At 56.7% G+C, this 25,309-nt stretch overlaps 2 protein-coding genes across 8 annotated transcripts; one reads left to right on the top strand and one right to left on the bottom strand.

Moving 5' to 3' along the window:
* Nucleotides 1–1,061: 1,061 nt before the first annotated feature.
* Nucleotides 1,062–12,998, top strand: Egfl7 (EGF like domain multiple 7). 6 transcript variants are annotated; one of them, XM_006980970.4, is made up of 10 exons: nt 4,099–4,267; nt 5,807–5,897; nt 9,261–9,382; nt 9,576–9,692; nt 10,550–10,665; nt 10,836–10,931; nt 11,084–11,248; nt 11,907–11,971; nt 12,433–12,595; nt 12,712–12,998. In XM_006980970.4, exons 3-10 carry the CDS (start codon nt 9,303–9,305, stop codon nt 12,732–12,734), a joined length of 825 nt encoding a protein of 274 aa, XP_006981032.1. In that variant the 5' UTR covers nt 4,099–4,267; nt 5,807–5,897; nt 9,261–9,302; the 3' UTR covers nt 12,735–12,998. The 6 variants fall into 6 exon arrangements, with proteins under 6 accessions (XP_076425292.1, XP_006981032.1, XP_076425291.1 ...); XM_076569177.1 differs by lacking the exon at nt 4,099–4,267 and adding an exon at nt 1,062–1,200 and having other exon boundaries at nt 12,433–12,837; XM_076569176.1 differs by having other exon boundaries at nt 12,433–12,837.
* Nucleotides 12,999–13,424: 426 nt separating this feature from the next.
* Agpat2 (1-acylglycerol-3-phosphate O-acyltransferase 2) lies at nt 13,425–24,766 on the bottom strand. Of its 2 annotated transcripts, XM_006980968.4 has the most exons (7): nt 24,504–24,766; nt 17,587–17,720; nt 16,835–17,010; nt 16,632–16,727; nt 15,242–15,314; nt 13,932–14,142; nt 13,425–13,750 (listed from the first exon to the last, which is right to left on the bottom strand). In XM_006980968.4, the coding sequence occupies exons 1-6, from the start codon at nt 24,683–24,685 to the stop codon at nt 13,967–13,969; spliced, it is 837 nt and encodes a 278-aa protein (XP_006981030.1). In that variant the 5' UTR covers nt 24,686–24,766; the 3' UTR covers nt 13,425–13,750; nt 13,932–13,966. The 2 variants fall into 2 exon arrangements, with proteins under 2 accessions (XP_006981030.1, XP_042131027.1); XM_042275093.2 differs by having other exon boundaries at nt 13,425–14,142.
* Nucleotides 24,767–25,309: the final 543 nt, after the last annotated feature.

Genomic DNA, 25,309 nt, shown 5'->3' with positions numbered 1-25,309 from the left:
CAGCCAGCTGGGGCTGTTACTCTTTCTGGACCTGCCCTGCACTGCTTCTGCTCCCCCAAGGTCCCCTGTCCCTGTCCTGCTCCTTGGAGGGTGCGGAAGGGCCGGCGCAAGGAACCCATGGGACTTTGTCCTGAATGTGGAGAGAAGCTTTAGAGGCAGACATGCTCTGATTTCATCTCTGTGAAGCTGTATGAGACATGAGCATGATGGGGGCTGGGATGAACCTACTGAGGCCCAGGAAGGCCTTGGTGGCTTGCAGACTGGGGATAGTGGCAGGGGGAGGGTGACAATTTCTGGGACATTTTAGAGGCAGAGCTTACGGGGAAATACCAGAGGCTGAATGAGGAGAGGTCGTGGACACCGCCCAGCCATGGGACACTTTGAGGGTCAAATAGGCAGGCCATGGACAGCTCTCAGCCTTTGGCCTACCCATGGAGTGGAGAGCATAACAAAGGTCACCTGGTGGTCTCCAGGAAGAGAGCAGTGAGGAGACAGGACCAAGTGTCCCCCAGCAACCTCCACTGCTTATGCTTGGGCTCTAGGTTGCAGGGTCCTCATTCTCATCTCCTGGGTAATTTGTGAGCTTCTGCAGCCTCAGCTGACCGGGGGAATTCTCTAGAAAGAGCGTCTCCTGGGGAGCTGGATGCACCCGACGTCTATAACCCACGATGCCTGGTGGAGGGATAGGGCAGGCAGGGAGGGACATGGAAGCTCAGGTCACGGCACAGGACTCCTGTTTGTGTAAGCTTCCTTCCCTCTGTTGAACCCAGTGCTGAGCTACCCACCGGTCCATGCAGCATCCTACCCAGTCATGTCCTTTTCAGCCCTCAGTGAGGACTGGTCATTCGGGCAGGCGCATCCTTGGATGGGAAGTTGGGCCCAGGCTTAGCTGACAGAGCCATCCTGTCCCTAGGCCAGCCACCGAAGCTGGGAGATAAACAGGAAGCCCCATCTTTCTGCTCTGCAGTGTGCTGGTCTTTCCTTCCTGAAGTGCAGCTGGCTCATACATCTGGGCCTTGCTGCCCCTCGGCCTTGTACTGTCCAAGATGCCCACGCAGGCCTCTGCCGGGACCTAGGTCCTCCCTCTCCTGGGGCTGCAGAGGCCAGACGTTCAGCGGTGAGGGGTCCAAGGAGAGTCCTGGGAGACCAGGGGGGCTCTCTTCAGCCTCTGTCCCTGCACCCTACCTGGCCTGTGGGAAGGTAAGGCAACCATGTTCCTTTAACCATCAACCTCAGTGCATCGGTAGATAGGCTAGAAGGTAGTTGCGATACATGGGGAAACTGAGGCACAGTGTGGGGAGTAGTTTCCTGGCTGCAGCAGTTCCTGCCTTCAGTGACTTTAATCAGGGAGGGACTCCTGGCCCAGATATGGGCCATGCCTATCTGGTCTCCAGTCTGTAGGAGTTGTGGGAGATGGGGGGGGCGCTGTATGTGGGGTGCCCTAGAGGCAATGGGTGTTGGCAGACCTGAGTAGGAGGTGCCCCTGGGTCCTTCCAACGTGCAATGACTATAAATAAGTTCCACCAGTGAGAAGAGGGCCTGAAACGGTAGGTACTTCAGGGGTGGGGTGGGGAGTCCCTGAGCACCTCCAGGGGCCCATCAGCCAGCTCCTCCTCCTCCCCTGATGGTCCCTCCTTCTTCTGTCCCCGACACGCCCAGTGTCAAGGTGAGACTCCGGTCTGCCTTTGTATCTGTCTCTGGGGTTGAGGGATGTCTGTGAATCAGGTCCCATGACAAGATTCACGTGACAGTGTGGGGCAGGCCTGCATGCTGAGGCTCTGAACCAAGGATCTCTTTTCTTGGGTATGTCTCAGTCTTGGCCAGGTTGGGGCCGGGGAGACAGAGTCATCAGGAGAGGAACGCAGACACACGGGCAGCAGGTTGGCATGGCTACCCACACTGGTTTGCAGTCTTTCACAGGTCTCCATAGGCAGACCCGCGGGGCTCTGGTTTGGAGTCCTCGTTCTGCACCTGGAAGTTCGGCAGTTTTCCTAGGCACCGAGCACCAGTGGGAGGGTGGACCACAGCTCTGCATCCCTCAGCCATCGCTGGCACAGCCAAGTCTGAGGACTCTTTTCCCAGGCTGACTTGAGCTCCCTGAGGGAAGAAGGGTGCCGCTCCTGAGCTAACCTGTTTCAGCTCTGCTCCACCTCACTGCTCACCCGGCCAAGTCCCTTCCCTCTTTGAGCCTCAGTTTCCCTTTCAGTCCATGAAAGGATCTGAATCTAGCCAGTCCAGTGAATGAGGGGAAGGCAGATGGCTCATAGTCACTGGGACAGAGAGGCAGGCCCAGGTGACATGAGAGGGGTATCTCTAGGACCCGGCTCCCACTGCTGGTGGGATACCCTGGCCCTTGTGGACAGTAGGAGCCCTTGGGTGGAAACAAAGGCCAAGTGGAGCAAGGCAACAAAGGGCTGAGGGTGTGGCCAGTGTGTGTGCCTGAAGTTAGGGATGGGGCCTCCACCTATCAGGTCTGCGTTTAGGATGAGAATACCGTCTAAGAGCTATCTCTAGACACTCAGGCCAACAACACTTGGATGCCATGAGCCCCTTCAACCATTGTGACTCTGTTGACCAACACCTCTCCCATGCCTTGGGACAAATGGGGAAACTGAGCTCTGGGAAAAAAAAGTGTGCTATCCTAATTGGCTGGAGCCCCGTTCCCTGCCCACAGGCTGAGGCCTGCAGCAGTCTCCTCCCTTGGCCATGTTAGAGGGAGGGTGCTGATGATGTGAAGCTGGAAACAACAGGGTGGGGGCAGCACCTCACTCAGCACTCCACCGGAAGCTCCCAGGCTGCCCCACCTCCATCCTAGCCCAAGTTGTCCAGCTCGGTGGGGTGGGAGAGAGGTAGGGCACCGAAAGGAGATGCCCCAGGCATCATCGGGTAGGCTGAGCCAAGGAAGGCTGGTACCATAAGGACGGCCATGGGTGGAGAAGTTTTGCTCTGGGTGCCCTCAGTTTCGGAGGTCTGTGCATGTTCTTGGTAGCTGCCCAGTCCTTGGTACTGCTGCCTTCCCATCCTCATCCATAGGACGTCTGGCCCGAGTCTCCCACTGTTGAGTGTCACACTGGGAACCGGGACCCTAGGCAATTACAAAGCCCCACTTTTGCCACTGAAAGACCTCTCTCTGAGCCGGGCAGTGGTGGCACACGCCTTTAATCCCAGCACTCGGGAGGCAGAGCCAGGCGGATCTCTGTGAGTTCAAGTCCAGCCTAGTCTATAGAGTGAGATCCAGGACAGGCACCAAAACTACACAGAGAAACCCTGTCTCAAACAACAATAACAACAACAACAACAATAACAACAACAAAAAGACCTTTCCCTCTCACAGCCTGCTGGGGCTAAGGGAAGGGAGGAAAGGCTAAGAGCATCCTTTGCTCCCTCAGGCCATAGGGAGAGTCATCCCAGAGTGCCTATGCCAACTGGTCCTGGAGGCTTTCAGCTCTACCTGCACACCTCTGCAGTCGGGGGGTGGGGGGAGGCCCACTGTCAGCCTGGGCAGCTCTCTGGGAAGAGTCTGAGCTGACTTTGAGCTGGCATTTGCCCTAGTCCTGGACCTTGAGACCCACAGAACAAGCTATTCTCAGACCATCTGTCCTGTCCTGCCCACCCCTGGTTCCCATCCAACTGTGTACCACCAGCACCAGTCCCTGGTCACAGTGGGGCAGGCTTCCCCTTTCAGGTCCCTACATGGTGTCACACACATTTAGGGAGGATGCTAGGTCCTGTGTCCCAAAGAGGTAGAAGACCCCTTCTGTCATTCTCTTGGATGTAGTCTTGTGGAATGGGAAGGACCTGGTCACACCTTCTGTTTCATACTGTCACCAGCCAGGTTGTCCCTGAACACAGGCTGGGTGTCTCTGGCTGCTTCAGGGCTAGACCCTGGAGTCCCAGGGGAACAACAACCCCCTCCCCCACAGTGTGGTCAGCCCCCCTCCCTTAATGCCCCCCTTAGCCCCTTGGCCTCCTGTTTGTTCACTGACGGATCCCTGTTATCAGCAGAGAACACACACAGGAAGTCCGGAGGGAAGGGCCCATCCCAATCCCGATTTACACGGGATGGAGCATAAAAAGCCACCCTTCCTTACCCGGGAGGAGCCTCTGTGCACCAGCAGGCTGCTGTGCAGGCCCCGAGGAAGGCTGAAGCTGACAGGACAGGCGGGCAGACCTGAAGAGGGGTCGTGGGCAGCAGAAGCTCCCTTGAAGGGCAGGGTGGCTCATGGAGGCAGCAGAGATGGCCACGGCCAGGCCTGGGCGGCACCAGGTATGCGGGATGGCCCTGCAGGGTAGAGAGCGGGTGGAGGGGGCCCCGAGTGCCCCAGGACCCATGAGATGGCTGCAGCACCCGTCAGCCGGGTCTGGGTCTGCTCAACTGTGAGGTATGCTGTCCTCACTGCGAGCCATTCCTATCTAGCGGAGGAGACCTTAGGGTCTGCTGGCCTGGCACTTGTTGGGGGTGGCTCAGGCACGACTCCACACCTCACCCCTAGATGTCTAGCAGCATGGAACCAACCCCTGAAAGGAGAAGCTGAGAGCAGCATGGTGCCCAACCCACCTACCTCCCGGCCCCACTCTTTCTCTTTGGAGGATCCCCTGGGTAGGCGTCAGAGCTCAGCCCAGCAGGACCCTCTGGTCAAGGCTTATGTCCTCTGCTTCTGAGACAGGGCTGGGGGCTCCTAAGCTTGTTATTAGTAGTAAATGAGCATTCCTGGAGAATGGGGGTGCTGGCCAGGAAATCAACCCTTAGAGTGGGAACCCTAAAGCCACGTTTGTAACCTGGCTGAGCCATGCACACCCACCGAGGGGCACAGAACGTGGGGCTAAGGCTGAGCCCATCCCTTTTGGGCTTCAGGCTTAGGGACAGCTTCATGAGGTGCAGTTGGGGTCACCTGAGTCATCTTATTGGTCCATCTTGGCTCCTGGTGAAGCCTCTTGTGTTGACTCTTTCTAGTCCCTGAACCCTGTTCCCAGGCCCCCAAACCACAATGGGGCCTCTTGGAGCCTCACTCCAGTGGCATCTCTGGGAAGCACACCTTTTTTCAGACTAGAAGATGGTTAGGTCTCGGCCTAGGTGAAGGCAGAGATCAGTGAAAGCTACCTAAGTGGAAAGAGAACCAAGGATCACAGCTCCAGGAACCAAAAGGGGGTGAGGGTAAAGGCTGTGCAGGATGCTCGCCCCCTCAGAGCATCAGGTACAGCTCTTTACTGCTGAGACTGAAGGATAAGTGCCTTGCATGAGCTGAGGGGGCCAGGAGACCCAGGAACCCCATTTACGACAATAGGTACAGATTCATTTGCCAGGAGGATTTCTAGTTCAGGGTGGTAGCCACTGAACAGAGGCGAGGACTTGTTCAGGAACCCCTCCAGTGGCTCCTATGCGCCAACCAAGGTGGGCCAGACTGGAGCTCTGAGCTGCTAGGCCTTTCTTGTTAGTGTATAGGCTCTGCACACGGCACTCGGCTTCATGAAGGGAGGGGGACATCAGTTCTACTCAGCAGAGTTTCCACCTGTCTTTAGGGAGCTCAGGGATGGAGGCAGAAGTCACATTTGACAGATGGTGGGGAGCCGGGCAGGTCAAGCCTATCCCTAGCTAGGGCATGCTGTGGTTTCTGTGGTCAATGGCTGTTTCTGCCAGCAGATCTAGGCCAGATCAACCTGGGACATGATGAGTAAACGGAGGGGGTCTGTAGGTCGAGAGCAGGTTGAAATGCCATAGCTATATGGAAGCCTGGACTCCAAGCTTCTTCCCCGGCCCTGGACATGTAAGCAAAGCCCCAGTTCACGCTCCATCTCTGACCCACAGCCTCCAGCAGCAGCAAGACGCAGGCTGTTCCATCTGCTCATAAGGACATCTGCCACCAGTGCCCAGGGGATGACTGAAGGCCGGACCACAGGTGAGTCCCCAGCAAGCCTTCTGGACAGCAGTCAGGAGTCCTGCCTTGCAGGAGCATGCACAGGAACATGTGTTAACCAAGACATGGCTGCGGTTGGAAGAAACTGACAAGGCTCATGCACCTTAAGAGCCAGGACAATCCCAGAACAAATTCAGAAATGGAGCCTGGGAGAGAGGAAAGATGGCTAACCCAGAAGTCTGGGGTGGGGGTGAGGGTCTGTCAGCTCATAGGAGGAGCACCAGGAGTGGTCCTGACTGTCTCAAATAAGGCAGTGACAACCAACCAAAGTGGCCAAGGGCTGTCAGGAGAGGTCCCTGGCAGGTCTCCCTATGTAAAGGCCGGTGGCTGCCAAGGAGGCTGGTGGTCACACCTAGTTCTCATCTGGGCTTTGCCCAGTGATCTCTGTCTAGTATCCGGGCTGGGTGTGTCATGATGCCCACCCTTTACATGGCTGCAGGGCCAGTCTGACTTCACCTCTGGCCTGGCATCTAGTTGCCTGGCCAGCTGTTGTCTTCTAATACCACCCAGCAGCAAGCATCAGTCAGGAGGCTCGAGAGTTAGCCGAATCCTTGTGGGAGCCATTCACAACCTCCTGACTCCTAGAACTTGTTTAGTCCTGTGTCCCCAGCAGCCACATGATCCTGCTGCAGAGCTGGGGACAGTCAGGATGCAAGAAGGGGGCTCGGGCGGCAGCACTCAGAGGTCGCATCTAGACCACCAGTGACTGGTTTACTCGCTACAAAGCTCTTGGGAGCCTCCGCTGCTGAGACTCAGTTTCCCCATCTGCAAAATGGGATCGGACAGAGCGGGAGAGCCCCTAAGGAGGGGGTAGGGCTCCAGCTCAGGCTTCAGGTGGGGCGGGGCCGAAGGCGGGGCGGGGCGGGACTCGGGGGCCCCCCACAGCGCGGCGGCGGCGGTGGCGCGTGCGCGCCCCGGACCGCGCGGTGAGTGCGGAGGGAGCCGGGGGCCGGGGCGCTGGGGGCAGGGGTATGGAGGCAGCCCGGGAGGGTCTGGGGTGAGCGGGACTGTCGGGTGCCAAGCTTAGAGTTGGCCACCCAGGCGACACCGAGCGATCGCAGGGACCCGAGAGGTGAGCGCGCGGGGTCTGTGGCTGGGCCCCGTACGGACCCCAAGCCCCAGCCTGGGTCCTGAAGCCGCCGGGGGAAAAATGAGCCAGCGGCCTTGAGCAATGGCGACCCCTGCTGGCTGCCGAGGCACCTCTCCCCTTACTCATCCTGGCCATACGACCTCCACCATGGTCGCAGCAGCCCACCCTCCCCCTCCCCAGCACAGCCCAGCCAGATAGTCCTGGGGAAGAAGGGGGGGCGGTTCACACTCTGCCCCTACCGTCATGGAGCCTGGAAAGGGGCAGGAGCCAGGCCGTGGAGAGGAATCCCCCACCAGACCAGACCAGTCCGTCTGGTCACCATGCAGGTCTGGTCTCTCCACACCAATCCGTGGGTGCTGATGTCCAGACACTTGTCCCGCAGCAAAGGGACCCAGGGCCCTCTCCCTACAGTGTCCAGGCTCCTCCTCTGCCGAACCGGTCTCCCCCATTGGGGGCTGGTGAGCGGTAGGTGGAGAGGGGAGATGGCTGCTAGGGCCCATGGTGATACTTGAGGGTTCATGGTTACTTGTCAACTTGAAGGCCACACCACAGCCTGTGCCTGATGCGTGGCTGGGGGCACCTAGTGGCCGAACACCAAAGGAAATGAGCTGCCGGCCCAGTGTTTTGCTGGCCTCAGGCAAAACATGACTTTTCAAAAATTGCTTCTCCTGTTTGAAAACACAGCCCCCTTTCTAGACGGCCTATTCCGAAGAAGGTGCTGTGGACTAAGATTTGTGGGGGCAATGACCTCAGGAGAGGAACCCTCCAGGCCCCAGGGGCTAGGCACACAGAGATTGCAAACTTCTGACACCCCCTTGCCTGCGTCATATGCTGGTTTATATCTCTTTCTAGGTACCATTCCTCAGGGCCACCTGATTTTTGCTTGGCATGGTAATGCCATCCCCTGAGGGGGCCCTCCCTTCAGGGTTAATTTTCCTGAGTCAGCTCAGATAGACCGCAGGACACACTCCTGCCTGGATATTCCCCTATGGTCTTCTTGCCCCCACATTAAGTCTCAATGACTCATCTCAAAGCTCTCTGCCCTCCTTCAACGGATAAGGGGTACAGGCAGGAGGCTCCCTATCACCTTCCTGCCTATGATGTGGTGCAGGACTGAGTTGACTGAGTATCCCTGAGGCGTCAGGAGCTTGCTCTCCCCTTGAGTAGGGGCTGGGCCAGCAGCCAGAGCTCAGTAACCATTTAATGCCATCACTGTTTACTGCTGGATGCACTGATGGAGACAGAGGACCTCAGATATCCTAGTGGTGTCTGAGAAAATTGAGTCTCGTAGAAGCGGATTACCCCAGGCTCCTTTACACCTGTCTCCTGGCCCGTCCCTTTCGGGTAGGGGGTCTGTAGGGCTGTGCAGAGTCTGGGGAGTAGGGAGCTGCCCCTTTAGGAAGCACCAAGAAGAACCCTGGGTGGAGCCCTGCCAGCCTCCCACACTCTTGACTCTGTGCAGGACAGTGGGACAGCTGCCACTCCCCTTTGGCATTGCCACAGACCATTAAACCTGGGTTGGGGTTTCTCGCATTCCTCATCCTTCCTGCTCCCTAACACACAGCCAGAAGAAGGCTGGAGATGGGATCCAGAGACATGTTGGGGGAGGTTCCACTATGCCCCAGGTGTGAATACAATAGGACCACTGCCCTGGCAGCTGGGAGGTGTTTATACGCATACTCAAGTCCAAGAGAGGTATCCCCTGCAAGCTGTTGACCCCCCCTGCTGGTCGGAACATGCACACCTGCAGGAAGCTGACATTTGTACATTATGAAATCCGCACATTTGTACATTATGAAATCCGCAGTGCCTTGCGGGCTTGCTGAGCATTTGACCAGCCCAAGTCCAGAGTCCCCTGCTGTGTTGGTCTCAGCTCCATCCACAGCATTCTGTTTCAGACGGGGGAAGATACAGGAAAGCCCTCAATCCAGCCTGGGGTCGGGGAGGACTGGCTTGGCTGCCCAGGCACCACCCAGAGCCTCGGCTGCCCTCTGGGTTTTGCCCCTGACCCTACCAGCATTCAGGTTCCTCCTGCCTCAGGAGTCCTGATCAACAGGCCTAGCTTTCTGTGTTTGGTAAGGGGCCAGCTTCACTGGCAGAGATGAGCCAGAGGCAGGAGAGAGCTGGCACTACTCTTGGATGCTATCTCCTGGGGTAGTGGTGGCCTCAGCACCCAACAAGTGGGTACAGACTCCACTGGAAGCCTGGGCTGGGGTTTCCATAGGGGATCGACGGGACCCAACCTTTTTCCTTAGGCCACCAAAAGAAGAAGGCTACCCCACTTAGAGACGCAGACCATGTGGGGCTCCCTGGAGCTGCTTGTGGCATGGTGTCTAGTGTTGGCGGCCAGTGGTACTGAGCATGTCTACAGGCCCAGGTGAGCAAGGGCTTGGGTCTTGGGGTGCTGGGGTCATGTTCAGAGCCCCTTAACCCTGTCCAAGGTGGGCCCTAAGACTTGGAGAAAATTCCCTGTGGGCTCCGGCTGAAGATCCTGCTCCCAGCAACATTGGGAAGCTCCCTGGGCTGGGAGAGTCCCGGCTCTGGACCCCCTGCTGACCCCATCCCTATAGCCGCAGAGTGTGCGCCGCGGGGGTTTCCGGAGGCTCTGTCTTGGAGTCCTATGTGCAGCGTGTGTACCAGCCTTTCCTCACCACTTGCGATGGACACCGAGCCTGCAGCACTTACCGGTGAGTGCCCACTTCCCACCCCACCATTGCCAAGCAGAAGCAATCCTTGGAGCCCAAGAGCCTGCCTCACCCTGAACTGAGGAGCTGAAGCCAAAGCGGTGGGCATTCTTGACATCAGGGATCAAGGTGGCCTCTCAGCTTTGGAGGCTGGTACCCAAGGATGCTGTGTAATCATGCCCAGCATTGTCCCCTGAGAGGATGTCACCTCAAAGGGCATCACCCATATGTATAGGGGCTTCTCATCACATCGGTACCCCTCTTTCAGAGAGTTTACTCCTTCCTCCCCAGCATTGCTAGCTAGAAGTCCTCATCCATAGGGACAGTGCCCATGTGGACCATCCAATGTCCCGTCAGGCTAACAGGACAGTCTGAACAGCATAGGACACAGCCAAGAAGGCCGGTCCTTGTTCTGATGTGGGGAGCTCAGCCTCCTCCCTGCCTAGAAACACCTGAGAAAAGCCTAGGTGCTCAAGATGCCAGATTCCAGAGACTCCTGAACCTCCAAAGTTACGGGAGTGCTGGAGTTGGAGAGCAGCTTTAGCCCAGGGAAGGAAAGCAAGCCAGACTTCAGCCAGCTCTGAAGTAACCACTGCAGGAGGGGCTAGCCCTGCACTACTCCCTGGGCCTGTGTCTGTCATAAGAAGCGGGGTGGATTGAGTGGCACACACAAGCTTGTGTGCTGATCCTGTCTGTGTCAAGCGAGCTGGACCTTGGGAAGGGAACCTTTGAGACCCTGGAAGTGATGCTGGCTAGGTATCCACAAACAGATGAGGTGGGCAGGGTGTATCCTACCTAAGGAAGGCCTGGCCTGGGTCACCCCATGTTGGACCCCTCTGAACTATCCTTATTCACCTCAGAACCATCTACCGGACTGCCTATCGCCGCAGCCCCGGGCCGACTCCCACCAGGCCTCACTACGCCTGCTGCCCTGGTTGGAAGAGGACCAGCGGGCTCCCCGGCGCTTGTGGAGCAGGTGAGGGCAGTGTGCACTGTGTCTGATGTGAGACTCCCCACTTTCCAACTGCCCAGCAGCCTTCTATCCCCCAAGCAGTGCATCCTCACTGCAGGGCAACCCTTCCTGGCTGTCACAGGGCTCTGGGGACCCTCCTGAGTTGGTGACAGACAGGCCTCTCCTACCCACAGCAATATGCCAGCCTCCGTGTGGGAATGGAGGGAGTTGCATCCGCCCGGGCCACTGCCGCTGCCCTGTGGGATGGCAGGGAGATACTTGCCACATAGGTAAGCACCACTCTTCTTGAAGGAGAGGTCTTTTTGGTGCCCTGTGTATTGATTGAAGTTGGTTTTCAGTGATAGGTGGGTCTTCACAGGGGTCTGTGGCCAGGGCTTTGCCCCTGTAGACACTATTAGCTTGACACCTTCGCTTCCTACAGATGTGGATGAATGCAGTACCGGAGAGGCCGTGTGTCCCCAGCGCTGTGTCAATACTGTGGGCAGTTACTGGTGCCAGTGCCGGGAGGGGCAGAGCCCATCTGCAGATGGGAGGCACTGTCTGCCCAAGGAGGGGCCCCCCCTGGTGGCCCCAAACCCCTCAACAGGTAATCTTACCTGTCCGCCCTGCTGTGACCGACTTGGGTGGTTGTTGGGTTGTGAGCTCTGCTCTGTAGCTGAGCTGAGCAGAGGGGACACAGAGGGCAGCTAGCCCTGGGTGGAGGTCAGCACTATGCTGAGAGGGCTGAGCCCAGACATCCTGGGCTGGAGGGAGGTTCTTTGTCTGGGAAGAAGGGGTTTCTTCTGAACCTGAAGAGGTTTCTGGAAGGTGTTATGGGGAGGTAAGGTATACCTGGAGCCTCATCTCAGCCAGTTGAGTGACAAAGAGCCTCACCCTCGGTCTGGCAGCCTGGAGACACCGTGTCTTTGCCGGTGACAGCACATTATTACTTTTGGTACGCGCTGTGACACTTCAAACTCGTACCGTGAGTAATAATGCGCTGTCAGCAGCCCAGCGCCAGGAGTGCACCGGACCTGGGTAAGGACCACCATCGGCGTGCAAGACCCAGGACCTCGGCACCCAGGGGTGGTCAGGGGCCACTCTGAGCTGTGCGCTTTGATAGGGCCTGGGACCTACAGCAACTTCCAGAGGCTGTGCATCTCCAGGCTCTGCTCCCACAACTGTGGGACATAAGTCTTCCTAAGGCTACGAGCTCGTGGTGGGGGCAGGAAACGCCCCTGACTGGCACTTGGATCTGCCCCCAGGCGTGGACAGCGTGGTGAGGGAGCAGGTGCACAGGCTGCAGTCCCGGGTTGATGTGCTGGAGCAGGTGAGGCTTGGTTGGGAGTGGGTCTGGCTGGTGTCCACAGGCCCCACAGTCCCTGGGGCTGTGGTTCCAAACCGTGGGGTGGTTGGGGGTGTTATGGGGAAGGGCTATAGGGATTCTGGCTTTCTTACTATGCCAGGCAGTACTGTGTGGGAGTCCCCAGGCTGGGAGGAACAGTTCAGAGCCCACTTAGGCTATTATACAAGGATTCTGATAAGTCTCATCAGACCACAGGCCCCAAGACTCTCCTAGCTTGTCTCTGGGGTCCCGAGACCTTTTAGCTAGGTTGTGGGCATGTCATACACCTGTGTCTACTAGGCTTGGGGCTCCTTCTGTTTGCAAGCAGGGTCCCCCGCTGCTTCGGCTCAGTAGGGAACTTATCGAATCCCTACTGGTCCTTCCTTCCACTCTCATGGAATGGAGGTAAAGAGGGGTCCCTTGGCTTTTTACAATCTCCTTTACAGAAACTGCAGTTGGTGCTGGCCCCACTGCACAGCCTGGCCTCTCGGGCTCCAGAGCCTGGGCTCCAGGACCCTGGCAGCCTGCTGGCCCACTCCTTCCAGCAGCTGGACCGCATCGACTCGTTGAGTGAGCAGGTCTCCTTCTTGGAGGAGCAGCTGGGGTCCTGTGAGTGCCACACCTCCCCACCCACAGAGATCCCAGGGAACCTGTGGGGTGGACGGAACTGTCACTGGGGACGGGCAGATCTGCAAGCTTGAACCCTCTTTCCTCTCCTCCTCTAGGCTCTTGCAAAAAAGATCTGTGATAGTATCTCACCAGCCAGGTTGGGCTGAGATGCCACCCTTACATCCCCTTCCAGCCGGAGTTCAGGTGCTGTCTGGGGGTGCCTGTGAGCAGAAGGCCCTGCTTGCCTGTCCCTCTTTCTTAGGAGGTTCCTAGGACTTGGGCCTGGGGAGTGGGGTCTTGTGACTCTGCCAATGGGGCTTTTCCAGAAAAGGTACGAGAGCACCCTGTCCAGAGGTGGGGTAGGGGTTGTCTCTAGCTTTGTCATAATAAAGCCTGGACTTGAGTTGCTGTCAGTGGGTGAATTGGGACTGGGCGTGCACGGTGCTCCTGCCCCGCAGGCTTCAGGTAAAGTGAGGCGCCTCTCTGCAAAAAGGAGCTGCAGCAGGCAGTCCTGAGGCCCCAGTTTTCCCTTGGTGAGTCACTGGTTCCACACACAGCCAGAGGCGAAAAGGCAGGTCTTCAGCCTCTCCTCTCACGCCACCAGGCCCACAGTCTGCCCACCCTTCAGTTCCGTGGACCCCACACATTCACTGAGAAAAGCACTGATCACAGATGCTTACCCCCTGCAAGCAATTTGGGGGGAGTAGGGAACATACACACTGCAGCCCCAAAGAAGGGACACGTGGGTGGCTATATAACACCCGTACCACCCCATATCCCTGGATGGAGGCCTGGGCTCGTGCTCCTCCTCTGAAAGAGATCCCTGGTCTCTAGGCACTTCTCAGAGTTCATTTATAAAAAAAAAAAAAAAAAAGAAAAAGAAAAAAAAAAAAAGAACCAAGTACAGCAGTGATTTGTGACTGAGACCGTCGGACAGTGGGGTTGGCAGGCTCCGCCCTCTGGTGCTGTGACCCAGGTTTCCTTGAGACTGGGAGACCAAGTTCCTCCTCTTCCTGATGGCCTGATACAGGCCATGGCCTGATTCCTGGATGTTGATCCTGCACCATGGGGTGGGCCTTGAGTGCCTGCTGCCCAGTCCTAGGTGCCTCATGGTCTTATGGGTCAGCCCACCTGCTGGATGGCCACACCTGGATTCTGGAAGCACAGGCACGAGGTGGGAAGTTACATGGGGTCCTGGGTCTAAGGCCTGTGTCAGAAAGGGCTTCCTGTTTCCAGGCCCCAGTGAGAGCCCGGTCAGCAGGGAAACGGGATAAGGTGATGTTAGGTAGGTGGGAGGGTACGGCCTTCTGTCCATCCTCCAGCCTCTGCTTCCCACCTGCCTGCCTCCAGCATCCCTGCCTCTGGCCTGGGCTACTGGGCTGCCACGACCCCAGGCTCCTTGATGGCAGAGTTCTCCTGGGACATCCTGGAAATTTGTAGAAAGGTGCTCCTCATGGACTGGTAGCAGGTGTCCACAAGCTTGGTGACATCAGCATCTGTAAGGCCACTGGTAGGGACAGCATCCAGCACTTGTACCCTGATTGTTCCTGGGGAGGAAGCGGTGGATGTCAGGGGCTTAGAGGCCCCACTGATGCGGCCACCCACCTCCTCCTCACCTGGCCTCCTGCTGCCCAGCCTCTCTTCAGAGCCTGGCCAGCACCCCCAGCTCCTGGGCCGGGCACACATGTTTGTAATTGAGGCAACACGGAGACCTGTGACCCAGTAAGCGTTAGCAACTCTACCCTTCCCTGCAGCCACTGCCCATGCCTCAGGACATCTCTGCCCCTGAAATTGTACTCGGTGACCCCTGAGCCTCCCTTATCACACTTGCCCCTTCAGTTCTCCATGGTGCTGGGCATTAGGGGCTCAGATGTGGGAGACAGCCTACCTCGTTCCACTGCCTTAAACCTCTGACTCCCAAGGTCACGTGAAGGGTCAGGGTACCTGCCTGGAAGCTGGTGACATAATGGAGGAGGAGGCAGAGGCTCCCCAGTGAGCGCCCTGTGTAGGGGAGACTAGATAGCTGAGAATTCCCACTCCTCACCAGCAGAGGTCACCACAGGTCCCTATCTGTGTTACACAGCCTGGACCAACAGTGATCTCAGGAACAGGACCATGTTTAGAACCTGTTTTTCTCCCCCCGCCGCCCCCCCTTTAAAAATTATTTATTTATTTATTTATTTATTTATTTATTTATTTATTTATTTATTTATTTATTTATTTATTTATTATGTACACAACATTCTGCCTCCATGTATGCCTGCACACCAGGAGAGGGCACCAGATCTCATTATAGATGGCTGAAAGCCACCGTGTGATTGGTGGGAATTGAACTCAGGACCTCTGGAAGAGCAGCCAGTGCTCTTAACCTCTGAGCCATCTCTCCAGCCCCTAGAACCTGTTTTTCAATTTGAAAAAATTGTAAAACCCACTTAGAAAGAGCAATGAGATGATGCATTCACCACCCAGATGTGGGAACTCCACTACTAAGGGCCCAGGACTCACTCGTCTGCTAAATTAGTCATCCTCTGCTACCTAAGGAGCTGCAGGCCAGCCTGGGGCACATGAACCCCTATCTCAAAATAAATAAAAGAGAGAGAGAGCATGTCAGGCTTATGAGCTCCTGTGTGGCTCCGATGGGCTCACCTGAGGTGAAGAGTTTCTTCTTGACATTGTAGAAGGAAGAAAAAGATGAGTACACCACGGGGATGATGGGCACCTGTGGACAGGGACACGTGCTGAGGGCCAACACTGCGAGGGTGCCTTGGCTCCTGCTAGGTGTCCTTATGGCTGACCGACCCCTCCATCCAGGTGGCCTGGCGTTTCAGACTCATCCTGCCCTCCACACCACCTCCTAGAGGAAGCTCTCTGGGCTAGTATTTTTTGTCATGTGTCCTCCCTGACCCCCACACTGGGTCACAAAACATCCTAGAAGTTGGGGGGGTGGGACTCCATTTAGCACTGGGGAGGTGGGAGATGTTGATCCTCCCTCCCCCCCCCCATCCTGCCTCTCTTTCCCAGGAAACTAGGGGAGGGGGTTGGAGCCTGTTGGCTTTCCTGGAAGGTCCCAGGGTCAACTCCAGTGATGACAGGTGGCACTGGGGATAATAATTAACCCTGGGCGCCAGAGCCTGGGCAGGAAGGTAGGTAGGCTGCACCCTAGACCGGCCCTGGGGGAGGGGCAGGAGAGGACATACCATAGCCCCTAGTCTCTCTCTTTCCCCAGGATCTGCCAATACCTCAAGGCAAGGAGGGCTGTTGACTTCAGTCTCAGGCCCAAGGACCTCCTGGGACTTGGTCACTAGACAGATCAGAGGTCACAGTGCCGTCTCCTGCTCCAGCCTGGGCTTCCCAACCCCTTGGAACTGATGGGTGCTTTGGGGAAGGAGTACATGCTGTCTTGTATGGGACTGGGCCCAGGGCCCAGAAGGCTGCCCACCACAGGGGCAGAGGAGGCTGAGGCTTGCCAGGCAGCCAACAGTAAAGCAGGATAAAAATTCCTTCCCCTGTCCTCCCAGTGTGGCCTCCCCACACCAGGGACCCCCTGATCCATGGCTCAGGGACACTCCTGATACACACTGTCTTCTCCCACCACAGGCTGAGGGACAAGGGAAGTCCAAGGCCCAGGACAGAGCTCACTTGTGCTGCTCAGGACTGGCTTTGCCACTAGCCTGTGCCTGCTCCTCAGCCTCACCATGATCAAGCCAGGGTCCGAGGCATCAGGTGAATTTCTAGGCACAATCTGCCTTATTATGTTAACAAACTGCCACCTCACTGGCCTCCCACCCCTACTTTTCATGAAACCCCAGATGAAGGGGACTACCCACCCGGCCAGCTAGGATATGGGGAGGCTGGTGTTCAAGCTCAGAGCTGTCAATGGTCACCAACCTGCTAAGCTGGTGGGGAGGCCCTTTCCCAACAGGGTGGAGAAGGTCCCTGAAGGCCAGCAGTTCTCAGTCTGGCTGGGATATCATCTTCAACCTTGAACCACACTGACCCATATCCCAGCCCCCTACCCCAGGAGAGCATGGCCTACCTGGGCCTGGATGGCCAAGTAGAAGGCACCTTTTTTAAAGGGCAACAGGTCCCCATTGTCGTTGCGTGTACCCTCTGGGTAGATCCATACTTTAAGCTGCCGGCAGAAAGGAGAAGGCTGCTTAGGCTGCCCCGACCCTGCTTAGCCACCCAGAGAGCTGTACCGCCCTCCCCTGGAGCCCCTTTTGCTGTGCCTATACTCACATTGTCCTTGACCATGAGGTCACCCAGGTCAGCCATCAGGGTCATGGCAGTTCTGGCCCGCTGGCGGTTGATGAAATAGACACCCCCGAGGTACATGATGAGGCCCACGGGCCCCGTGAACAGCAGCTCACGCTTGGCGATCTGGACACAGCGCTTAGGGAGAATCTCCATGAGGCCTACGTGGATGGGAGCGTGAAAGAGAGAGGAAGAGAGAGAGAAACAGTGAGAGATGGAGGCAGAAGAGAGACAGAGATGGAGACAGAGATTTGGAAACAGAGAGGACAAGGAACAGGAGAGAGATAGAAACATAATGAGAGACAGAAGCAGGCAGGGGAGTCAGAGGAAGCAGAGACAAGAGAGACAGGAAGACCCAGGACGGATAGAGACAGGAGAGAGAAAAGAAGCCAGAGGTGGAGAAAAACAGGGGAAATGAGACACAGGAGAGAGAGAGAGAGAGAGAGAGAGAGAGAGAGAGAGAGAGGAGGGGAGAGGCAGAGACAGAGGGGAGAATGGAAAAAAGACAGACAGACAAAGGGGGCGGGTTACCGGGAAGAAGGGAGAACAGCTTCAGAGCCCAGCTTGGCACTCCTGGGGAGAAGGGGACGGTGCCCCACCTGTCAAGGCCCCCGCCTCTGATGCACAGGGCACAGCCTGCTGCTCTAATGCCCAGCTTGAGGGAAGCCTGTGGCTAGAGAGACACACACCAGCCCCAGCTAGAGCCTCTCTGTGGCCAAGCCTTGGTGGCAGCCTACCCATCATGTCCAGGATGCTCTGATGATTAGAAATGATGACACAGGGACCATCCACCTCCAGTTTCTTCTGGCCTCTGACCTCAAAGCGAAGGCCATACACGTACTTGAAGGACCGCACGAACCAGCTGATGATGCTGAGGGCAGAGATACCAGGAACCTGAATGAGCTCCTATAGCCGAGGGAGGGTTCATCCAGGGGCAAGCTGGGGCGAGGGTACAGCAGACAGCACAGGGCAGAAGACCTGAGCAGACAGAGTCCTGGGGGTCACTTAGCCCTGCCACCTACCCCCGAGGGTAGAGGCTGTCACAAGCACTGACCCTATCTCCTGCTTTGCCTACTGGAACGGGACATTTGCTTGTGACAGAGGGAAGTGGAGGTACCACCACACGGACCCCAACACACACCATTCTACATGTACATTAGTATATGCCGTCACTGGGTCTCCAGCAGTCCTGAGGGGAAAGGGCCTTACAGTCTGCTGAGTGCCTGCTGGGTCCCCAACAGTCCCGAGGGAAGGGGTCCCTCACAGGCCGTAGAGCTATTTCTAGACAGTGCAGCAGATTCAAAGCTGGTTCTTCACTCTTACTTTTTAAAAAAGTATGGTAAAATACACATGCCATGAAAATTTCCATTTTAACCACCTTTATGCACACAGCTTAGTACGTCAAGGCCATCAGTGCTGGGCTGCTATTGCTACTGTCTCTCCACAGAACTTTCTCTTTCCAAACTGATACGATGTCCCCATAACCCCTGACTCTACCTGTCCCTGCCCTGGAAGCTCCCACTGTTCTGTATCCCCAGAGCTTCTGTCTCCGTGGACCCCATACAAGCCTCCTGCAAGGCTTGTCCTCATCAAGAACCCAGCCGTGGGGAGAGCAGCTCTCACCGATGGGGAAACTGAGTCTTGGGGAGGCAAAAATGCTAGTCCAGATGGTGACAGCAGCCATTGCTCCCCTCAGCCTGGAAATCTGGAACCCCTCCTCAGCCCTGCCAGCTCAGGCCATCTTGTCTTCAGGCCAGAGCGCCCCATCTACTGCAGGGGCAGGTAGGCTGGTTTCAGATCCTCCTGAGAGAGTGGTCAATGAGTCTTCACCCATTCCCTCATGTCTAAGTCACAGCTGCTGGAATCCCCAGGAGGCTCCAGAGGGGCAGGGAGGTGACTTAGAGAGGAGAATGTGTCAACCCAGGGAAGGAACTGTCCAGTCTCACTAGCCACCAAGGCATGCACACTAAGGGAGACTAACAGGGCTGGAACACAGGCACCTGCTCGCTCTCTGGGCCATAGCCAGATGTATCTGGAGGGCATGTTGGTGGCTAGCCAGGTTCCCAGGAATTCTCCCTAAGGCAGTGACCCAGAGGTGTGGACATAGTTAAGATTCAAATCAGGGAATCTGGAAACACCGGCACCAGCACCACAAGGCAGAGGAAATGCAACAGCGTCAAGACTGACTTACTGGGAAGAACACAAGATTTACTGGAGAGGGTGTGTATGATGGAGGTGGAACCCAAAGCCTCCAGCAGCCACACCCCAAACTCAAGATGAAAGCTGAGCATCCCTAAGGCTGCCTCTGAAATGCTCCAAAGTTCCAAACTTTCTAGACAGGGGTCACACGTGGAAAGTCCCTCATCTGAACTCATGCGACGGACCACAGTCAAAGGCGGGCACACTACAGATGTTCTAGGAAGTTACCTCTGGGTATGTACAACGCACATTTCACACGCATGCACACAAGGTTCAAGTCCAAGATACCTCATGAAAAACTTATAAATCCTCCCAAATCTCAAATCATCCAAAATATAAACAACTTTATTTTTTACTCTTTTAAAGAAAAAAATTTTTTTTTAAGATAGGGTCTCACATAGCCTAGGCTTAAGCCTAGTAGCCTAAGTAGTCAAGAATGGCCTTGAACTCTTGCCCCTCTTGCCTCTAATGCTGGGCTTACAGGAATGTAGACCACACCTGGCTTTATGCAATGGTGGCTTCGTGTATGCTAGGCAAGTGCCCGGCCAGCTGATCTATGTTCCCTGTGCAGTAGCTTAGATAAGGAACAGCCCGTTAACCGGTAGTTGTCACTACAAACTCATATTCCCATGTGCTGCTGCAAAGGGAAGTGTCTCCAGCCACATCCAGACTGTGCCCTCGGGTAGTGGCACACACATGTGCCCTCTTTCTGTCTCTCTCTCCAGTACTGGGTGGGAGGGGGTTAGGGTTTCATGCAATACTAAGTAAGCATTCTACCACTGAGTTACATCCCTCAATACCCCTCCCCATTTTGGGTGACAAAATAGACATCTCATTATGGGCTGGGAGCATGGCTCAGTGGTAGAAACCTGCATGAGGCCCTGGGCCCCGCCCATGCATCAATTAATCAATAAATGAGTTTCTCCCTGATCACGGGGCCAGCTAAGCTCTACAGAGGTGGTGTAGCTGGTAGACACCAGAAGTCTAGGTTGGAATTCTCATTCTAACGGGAGAGACACCATCAGGTACCATGCCTAGGACTTCAGGCCCATCACACGGCTCTGCTCAGATACAGCTATTGGGGAGACCTTTACACCCACTCTACAAAGGCCGCACACACTCAGGTCAGCAAGGTTAGTGACCTGTCCCCAGGAATGAAGAAGCCACGTGGACCAAGTCCACCTCGTAACACTGCTCCCAGCCAGGTGAGGTGTATGGTCAGAGGGCACCCCAGGGCAGGGCCATGGCTCCCTACACTGCCAACTGGATTTGTTGGGTTCCAGCAGTCCATCCTGAGGCTCCTTCTGTCCTATCTGCCTACTTTGTTGGCTTGGCAGCTTGGCCCCACCCATCCACAAAGTGGCTCCCCTGAAGGGCTGTGTCATACCCAGTATGACAACCTGAGCTGCCAACCCAGTCTAGTCCAGAACCACCCCTATCCTTTCCCCAAAGGAGCTACAGTCCCAAAGCCCTGGACCTAGGGTGAGATGCCATGTCGGCCCCTGCTGCCTCTCGGGTGCCTGGGGACAGAGTGAGTGCCCAGCCTGTTGCTCTGGAAGCATGGCAGGCAGCTGTCAGGCAGTGTCCCCTTGGACGGCTCCTGAGCTCCTGCTCTGGATCAGACAGTCTATAATTCAGAGCCTGGCTCGCTGCATTCCATCTGTGACCTGACCTCCCTGAACTTCTGGTTGCCACCTGTGCAAGGGGAAGGATGCAAGGAGCCACCTTCGGTGGGACTGACTGATGCAGATACTCCACACTGTGGACCTTTATCAACAGTGGTCTGGTGATTGGGACACAGGCAGAAATAGGACAAGAGAGGAGCCCTCTGACCTGCTTGGGCCCCTCCCACACTTGCCCCAGGCAGCTGGGAAGCAGTTCAAGGTCAGGGCCTATATACCACGGGCCTGGCTGTTCTCCTGGAAGGCCACTGGCTGACCCTTGCCCTCACTTCTGGTCTTGACTATGATGGGTGGGGACTTGCTAGATGGTGAGATGGGAGCCTCATGGGCCAACCAGAGCTACGTTGCTGGGGAAGGGCATGTGGGGAACCACTCGTGGGTCTGGCTTGGGAGATGGGCGGGCCTCGTAAGGACACTTGGCAGAGCAGATTTCTGACAAGTGTCACAGGAGTGAAGCACAAGATGAGGACAGGAGCTTGGGGCTAGGAGAGGACTTCTAGCCTGGGCAAACACCCAGGAGAATGAAGGCAGGAGGTGCTGGGCATCAAGAGGAGAGAGCACAGAGGAAGTAGGAGCGGGGACTGACCCATTAGCCAAAGGCAGCCAGAGCTTGGGCTTTACTGTCCTCACAAGGTACAGATGCTACCATTGCATCAGGGGAGGAAGGGGCCCTTCCTGTTGGCAATGTTCTATAGCATCCTGTGCTTCTGCTGACCTTCAAATGGACTTGCCAAGACGATGCTGGCTTTTATGGCTTATGCTGGTGCTAGGCAGTAGAGAAGGGGCCAGCCTTGCTGCAGGCAAGTCAGGGCTCAAAGCTAAAAGAGTTCAGCCTAAAAACCAAGACCAGCCGGGCGGCGGTGGCACACACCTTTAATCCCAGCACTCGGGAGGCAGAGCCAGGTGGATCTCTGTGAATCTACAGAGCGAGTTCCAGGACAGGCACCAAAGCTACACAGAGAAAACCTGTCTCGAAAAAACAAAAAAGCAAACAAACCACCACCACCACCACCACCACCACCAACAACAACAAAACAACCACAAACAACAAAAAGAAAAACAAGACCAGTTTCTGCAGGTCCTACGTAACCATCATCCCCACACTCACCCCAAACAGGACTCAATGCAGTCACAGGCTGCATCACCATAGCTCTGGGTGGCCACCCAGGGCTGGGAAGAGAGGTCTGCCCTTATTTTACTGGGGCCATGGCGTGTGTGTGTGTGTGTGTGTGTGTGTGTGTGTGTGTCTAAATTGTTCCTGTTAAGGTGACCCAACTTTGCAGCTGAGCAATATTCTACACAGCCTCTCAGGGCTTCACTATCTTCTCATCAAATGGTATAATCAAGGCCTCTGACTCCTGTCACCCCACTCTGGTCTACACACAGGGAAGGAAGGGCTCAGCCCCTAGCCAGACATGGCTTCTGTGTTCCTAATGCTGTTCCTTGCATCTCAGAACTCCAGACCAAATGACAAAGGTTTCCTCTAAGAGCCAGGTACAGAGTGGGGCTGCCTCTCCAGGAACTCAGGATCTGGCTTACAGCCCTATAATGCCTTCAAATTGTGGCCTTTCACAGGGGTTGCATATCAGATATCCTGCATATCAGATATTTAATTTCGATTCATAACAGTAGCAAAATTACAATTATGAAGTAGCAACGAAATAATTTTACACGTGGGGTCCCCACAACATGAGGAACTGAATATTAAAGGGTCGCAGCCTTGGGAAGGTTGAGAACCACTGCCCTAGTGTGACTGTGTGCAGCCATGGGCAGCAGCATCACAGCTGGGCTGGCACCGAGGGGTGACAACAGAATTCATTACAGAATTGCCTTCTGGGGTGCGATTCCCAGTGCTCCCTGTCCTGGCTGGGGGAGCTTGGGCCCTCACTTCCCTTCCTCCTAATTCACTCACCCCCGAGCTATTCTCAAATTGCTTCTCCGAACCTCAGTCTCGTCTGTTGCCCAGGCAGAGTAGTACCTGCAACCCAAACTTGGCTGGCCGAGGCCACGGAGGCCTGAGATGGGGATGGGTCCATCTATCCACTAAGCAAGCCTCCACCTCCTGGACATCCAGTCCCTTTCTCTGGCACTCACCCCTCTCTGTGGTCACACCTGGAGGATGTCATGCTCACAGTGTTCCAAGGGGCCTGCTGTTTCTACCTCAATTTGTTGAGGAGGGTTTAAGACCCTGAGACAGGGTAGGGATGTGAGGAGTAGGCCACCCATCCTGTCCTCTAGCCCTCCCTTCCTGCCAGCAGGGGAAGAACATCTGCTGTTACCCAGCCTATGTCCCTGGACCACAGGGCACTAACTGGGAGAGGATGCTGGAAGGCCCACTGGACCCGAGGAATCTGGCAGGGGGTTAGGGGTTGGGGTGGCACAAGAGGCTCCATCCTGGTTTGATCAGTCTGCCACATCCAGTCACCACCTCAGAAAGGCTGCCTGGATTTGGCTCCAGGGCAACAGTGGTAGACCACCAGGGCAGGCCAACACAAGAGAACAAGGAGGACCAACTGCAGATCTCTCCAATCAGGGGCTGGTGAAAAAAATGCACAGATCAGCCCCACAGCTGATGTTACAGGCTCAGGACTGCTGCCCTGAAGACCAGACCTGGCTTCCTCTGGTCTGGTTCACTAAGGGCAGCACCTCCTCCGAGATAAACACATGCCTGGTGCTCCCCAAGCCCACCAGGCCCCTGCTGCTCTCAGGTGCCCTGGGGAGACCCTCTGCTCACTAACAGTCGTGTAGTTTCCCACACCCCCTTAATCTCAGGCCAAGCAAAAGGAAACGTGCATAACCAGAGAACCCCTGTCTCTATGTTCCGGGGTCTCCTAGCCTGCTCCTGGAGTCTGCTCCCAGGGACACTGGATGGAGGTGATAAACCACAAGCCCCTGAAAAAATGAGGACTGGAACCCATGAAATATGGCTGGTCAGGACAGCGTCCTAACCCCAAAGACTAGCAAGGGCAGGTACAGCACAGAGTCAGAAAACAGTCCCTATAACCACCGCAGAGGAGGTGGGGCATCAGGGGCCACAAGGTCCTCCGAAACACCCAGCCAAGGCCAAGGCCAGGACATTGCAAAACCCATCAGCTCAACAGTCCAAACAGGGCAGAGAGAAATGTAGCAACAGTCTCCTAGCAATGTGGACATGGAGATAGAGCTGGAGGCCTTTTATTCTCAGGCAGCCCCTACCGGCAGGTTAACTCAGCCTGATTCCCTCTGCCTATTCACTAAGGTACCCTGCTCTGGGAGATGGCCAGGGGAGGATTTTGGCCACAGCCCAACTTCTTCCTTCTTTGCTAGCAAGCCTGGTCCAAAGGCAGCTTCCCCCCTCCCTGCCCCGCCCCGCCAGAAGTTAGGACAAGGGGAACCTGTGGCTGCACCTGGGCACAGGTATCTTCTCACCTGCAGAGAGGTGGGAGAATAAACCGGAAGCCCGGCACCAGGTTTGGGTTTCCCTGCTAGTGAAGCGGGACTGGGCCTGTCCCACCTTCGCCCAGCTCCCTCCCTTTCCCAAAGCTAGCGGCGCGCGCCAACAGCCACCCGACGTTGCGCGCAGGGGGGCGCGGGAGGGCTGAGCCCCACTGCCGTGCCAGGCACCGGCGCATTGTGACGCGCGCTCTTGGGGACCCGGGACGGAAAGCCGCGTCGTCGGAGGCTCTGGACAGTGAAGGACAGCGGGGCGGGCGGGGCAGGAAGGAAAGAACGCGAGGAGCGCAGAAGTTAGGGAAGCGGAAGCGCGCACCCATCCCGGCGTCCGGCCCCCTTGCCTCATATTATCCACGGTGCGGCCGCCGTGGCGCAGCAGGCAGACGATCGAGGCCACGGCGGAGAAGGACAGGCAGAGCACGCAGTAGAGGCTGATCTTGGCGTAGAACCTGGCAGTGCGGCTCAGCTGCACAAGCAGCAGCAGCAGTAGCAGCGCCGCCGTCAGCCACGGCCACAGCTCCATGGCGGCCGCACCCCAGCCCCGACGGCGCCGCCGTCCGCCACCCGCTGGCCGCCCGTGCCCCTTTTGAGGAGCTCAGAGGGTGGAGGGCCGGCCGGGCTCGCAGCCCGGAGCTAGGTGCGGCCGCCCCGCCCCGTCCCCGCCCCGCCCCTCCGGGCCTGGCCCTGCCGGGGGGCACCGCGCCCCGCTCCGCCCCGCCGCGTCCCAGGCGCGGACCCCGCCTCCTGCTGCCCTCCGGGTTTCGCCCTCTCCGCCCCGCCCCGCCACCATGCTACCCTGCCCCTTGCGGCAGGTCATTGAGGTTCCCTCACTCGTCCGGCGGCTCCCATCTCTGAGCAGCCGGGTGGCCTGGTCTCTGGCGCTGCCTCCCACGCCCCTGCACCGCGGCCCACAGCCACAAGTCCCCAGCCCAGTACCACAGCTCCCCAAGGGCGTGCAGCCGGCTCTAAGACGTGCCCATTATGCCAATCTTGTCACCACACAAAGGACCATTGAATGGCTGAGTGACCAATGATGACCTGGCTAGACCACCTGGCTGGTGGCCTTGGCCCTTTAGGTCGCCTTGAGCTGGAAAACTGAAGCCCCACCCCATGATGCAACAAACTGGGGGAGGCAGAAGGATTAATG

This window comes from Peromyscus maniculatus, chromosome 4, assembly GCF_049852395.1.
Source record: "Peromyscus maniculatus bairdii isolate BWxNUB_F1_BW_parent chromosome 4, HU_Pman_BW_mat_3.1, whole genome shotgun sequence".
NCBI classification, from domain to species: Eukaryota; Metazoa; Chordata; class Mammalia; order Rodentia; family Cricetidae; genus Peromyscus; species Peromyscus maniculatus.
Note: the sequence above shows the minus strand (reverse complement) of the source record. Positions and strands in the feature narration are given on the sequence as shown.

Coding starts and splice junctions, on each gene's coding strand:
- Agpat2 (XM_042275093.2), bottom strand. CDS start 24,685: ATGGAGCTGTGGCCGTGGCTGACGGCGGCGCTGCTACTGCTGCTGCTG. Junction 17,721..24,503: donor CGCACCGTGGATAATATGAG/GCAAGGGGGCCG, acceptor CTCTGCCCTCAG/CATCATCAGCTGGTTCGTGC. Junction 14,143..15,241: donor GAAGAAACTCTTCACCTCAG/GTGAGCCCATCG, acceptor CTTCCTCCCCAG/GAACAATCAGGGTACAAGTG.
- Egfl7 (XM_076569177.1), top strand. CDS start 9,303: ATGTGGGGCTCCCTGGAGCTGCTTGTGGCATGGTGTCTAGTGTTGGCG. Junction 10,666..10,835: donor CCCCGGCGCTTGTGGAGCAG/GTGAGGGCAGTG, acceptor TCCTACCCACAG/CAATATGCCAGCCTCCGTGT. Junction 11,972..12,432: donor GGGTTGATGTGCTGGAGCAG/GTGAGGCTTGGT, acceptor TCTCCTTTACAG/AAACTGCAGTTGGTGCTGGC.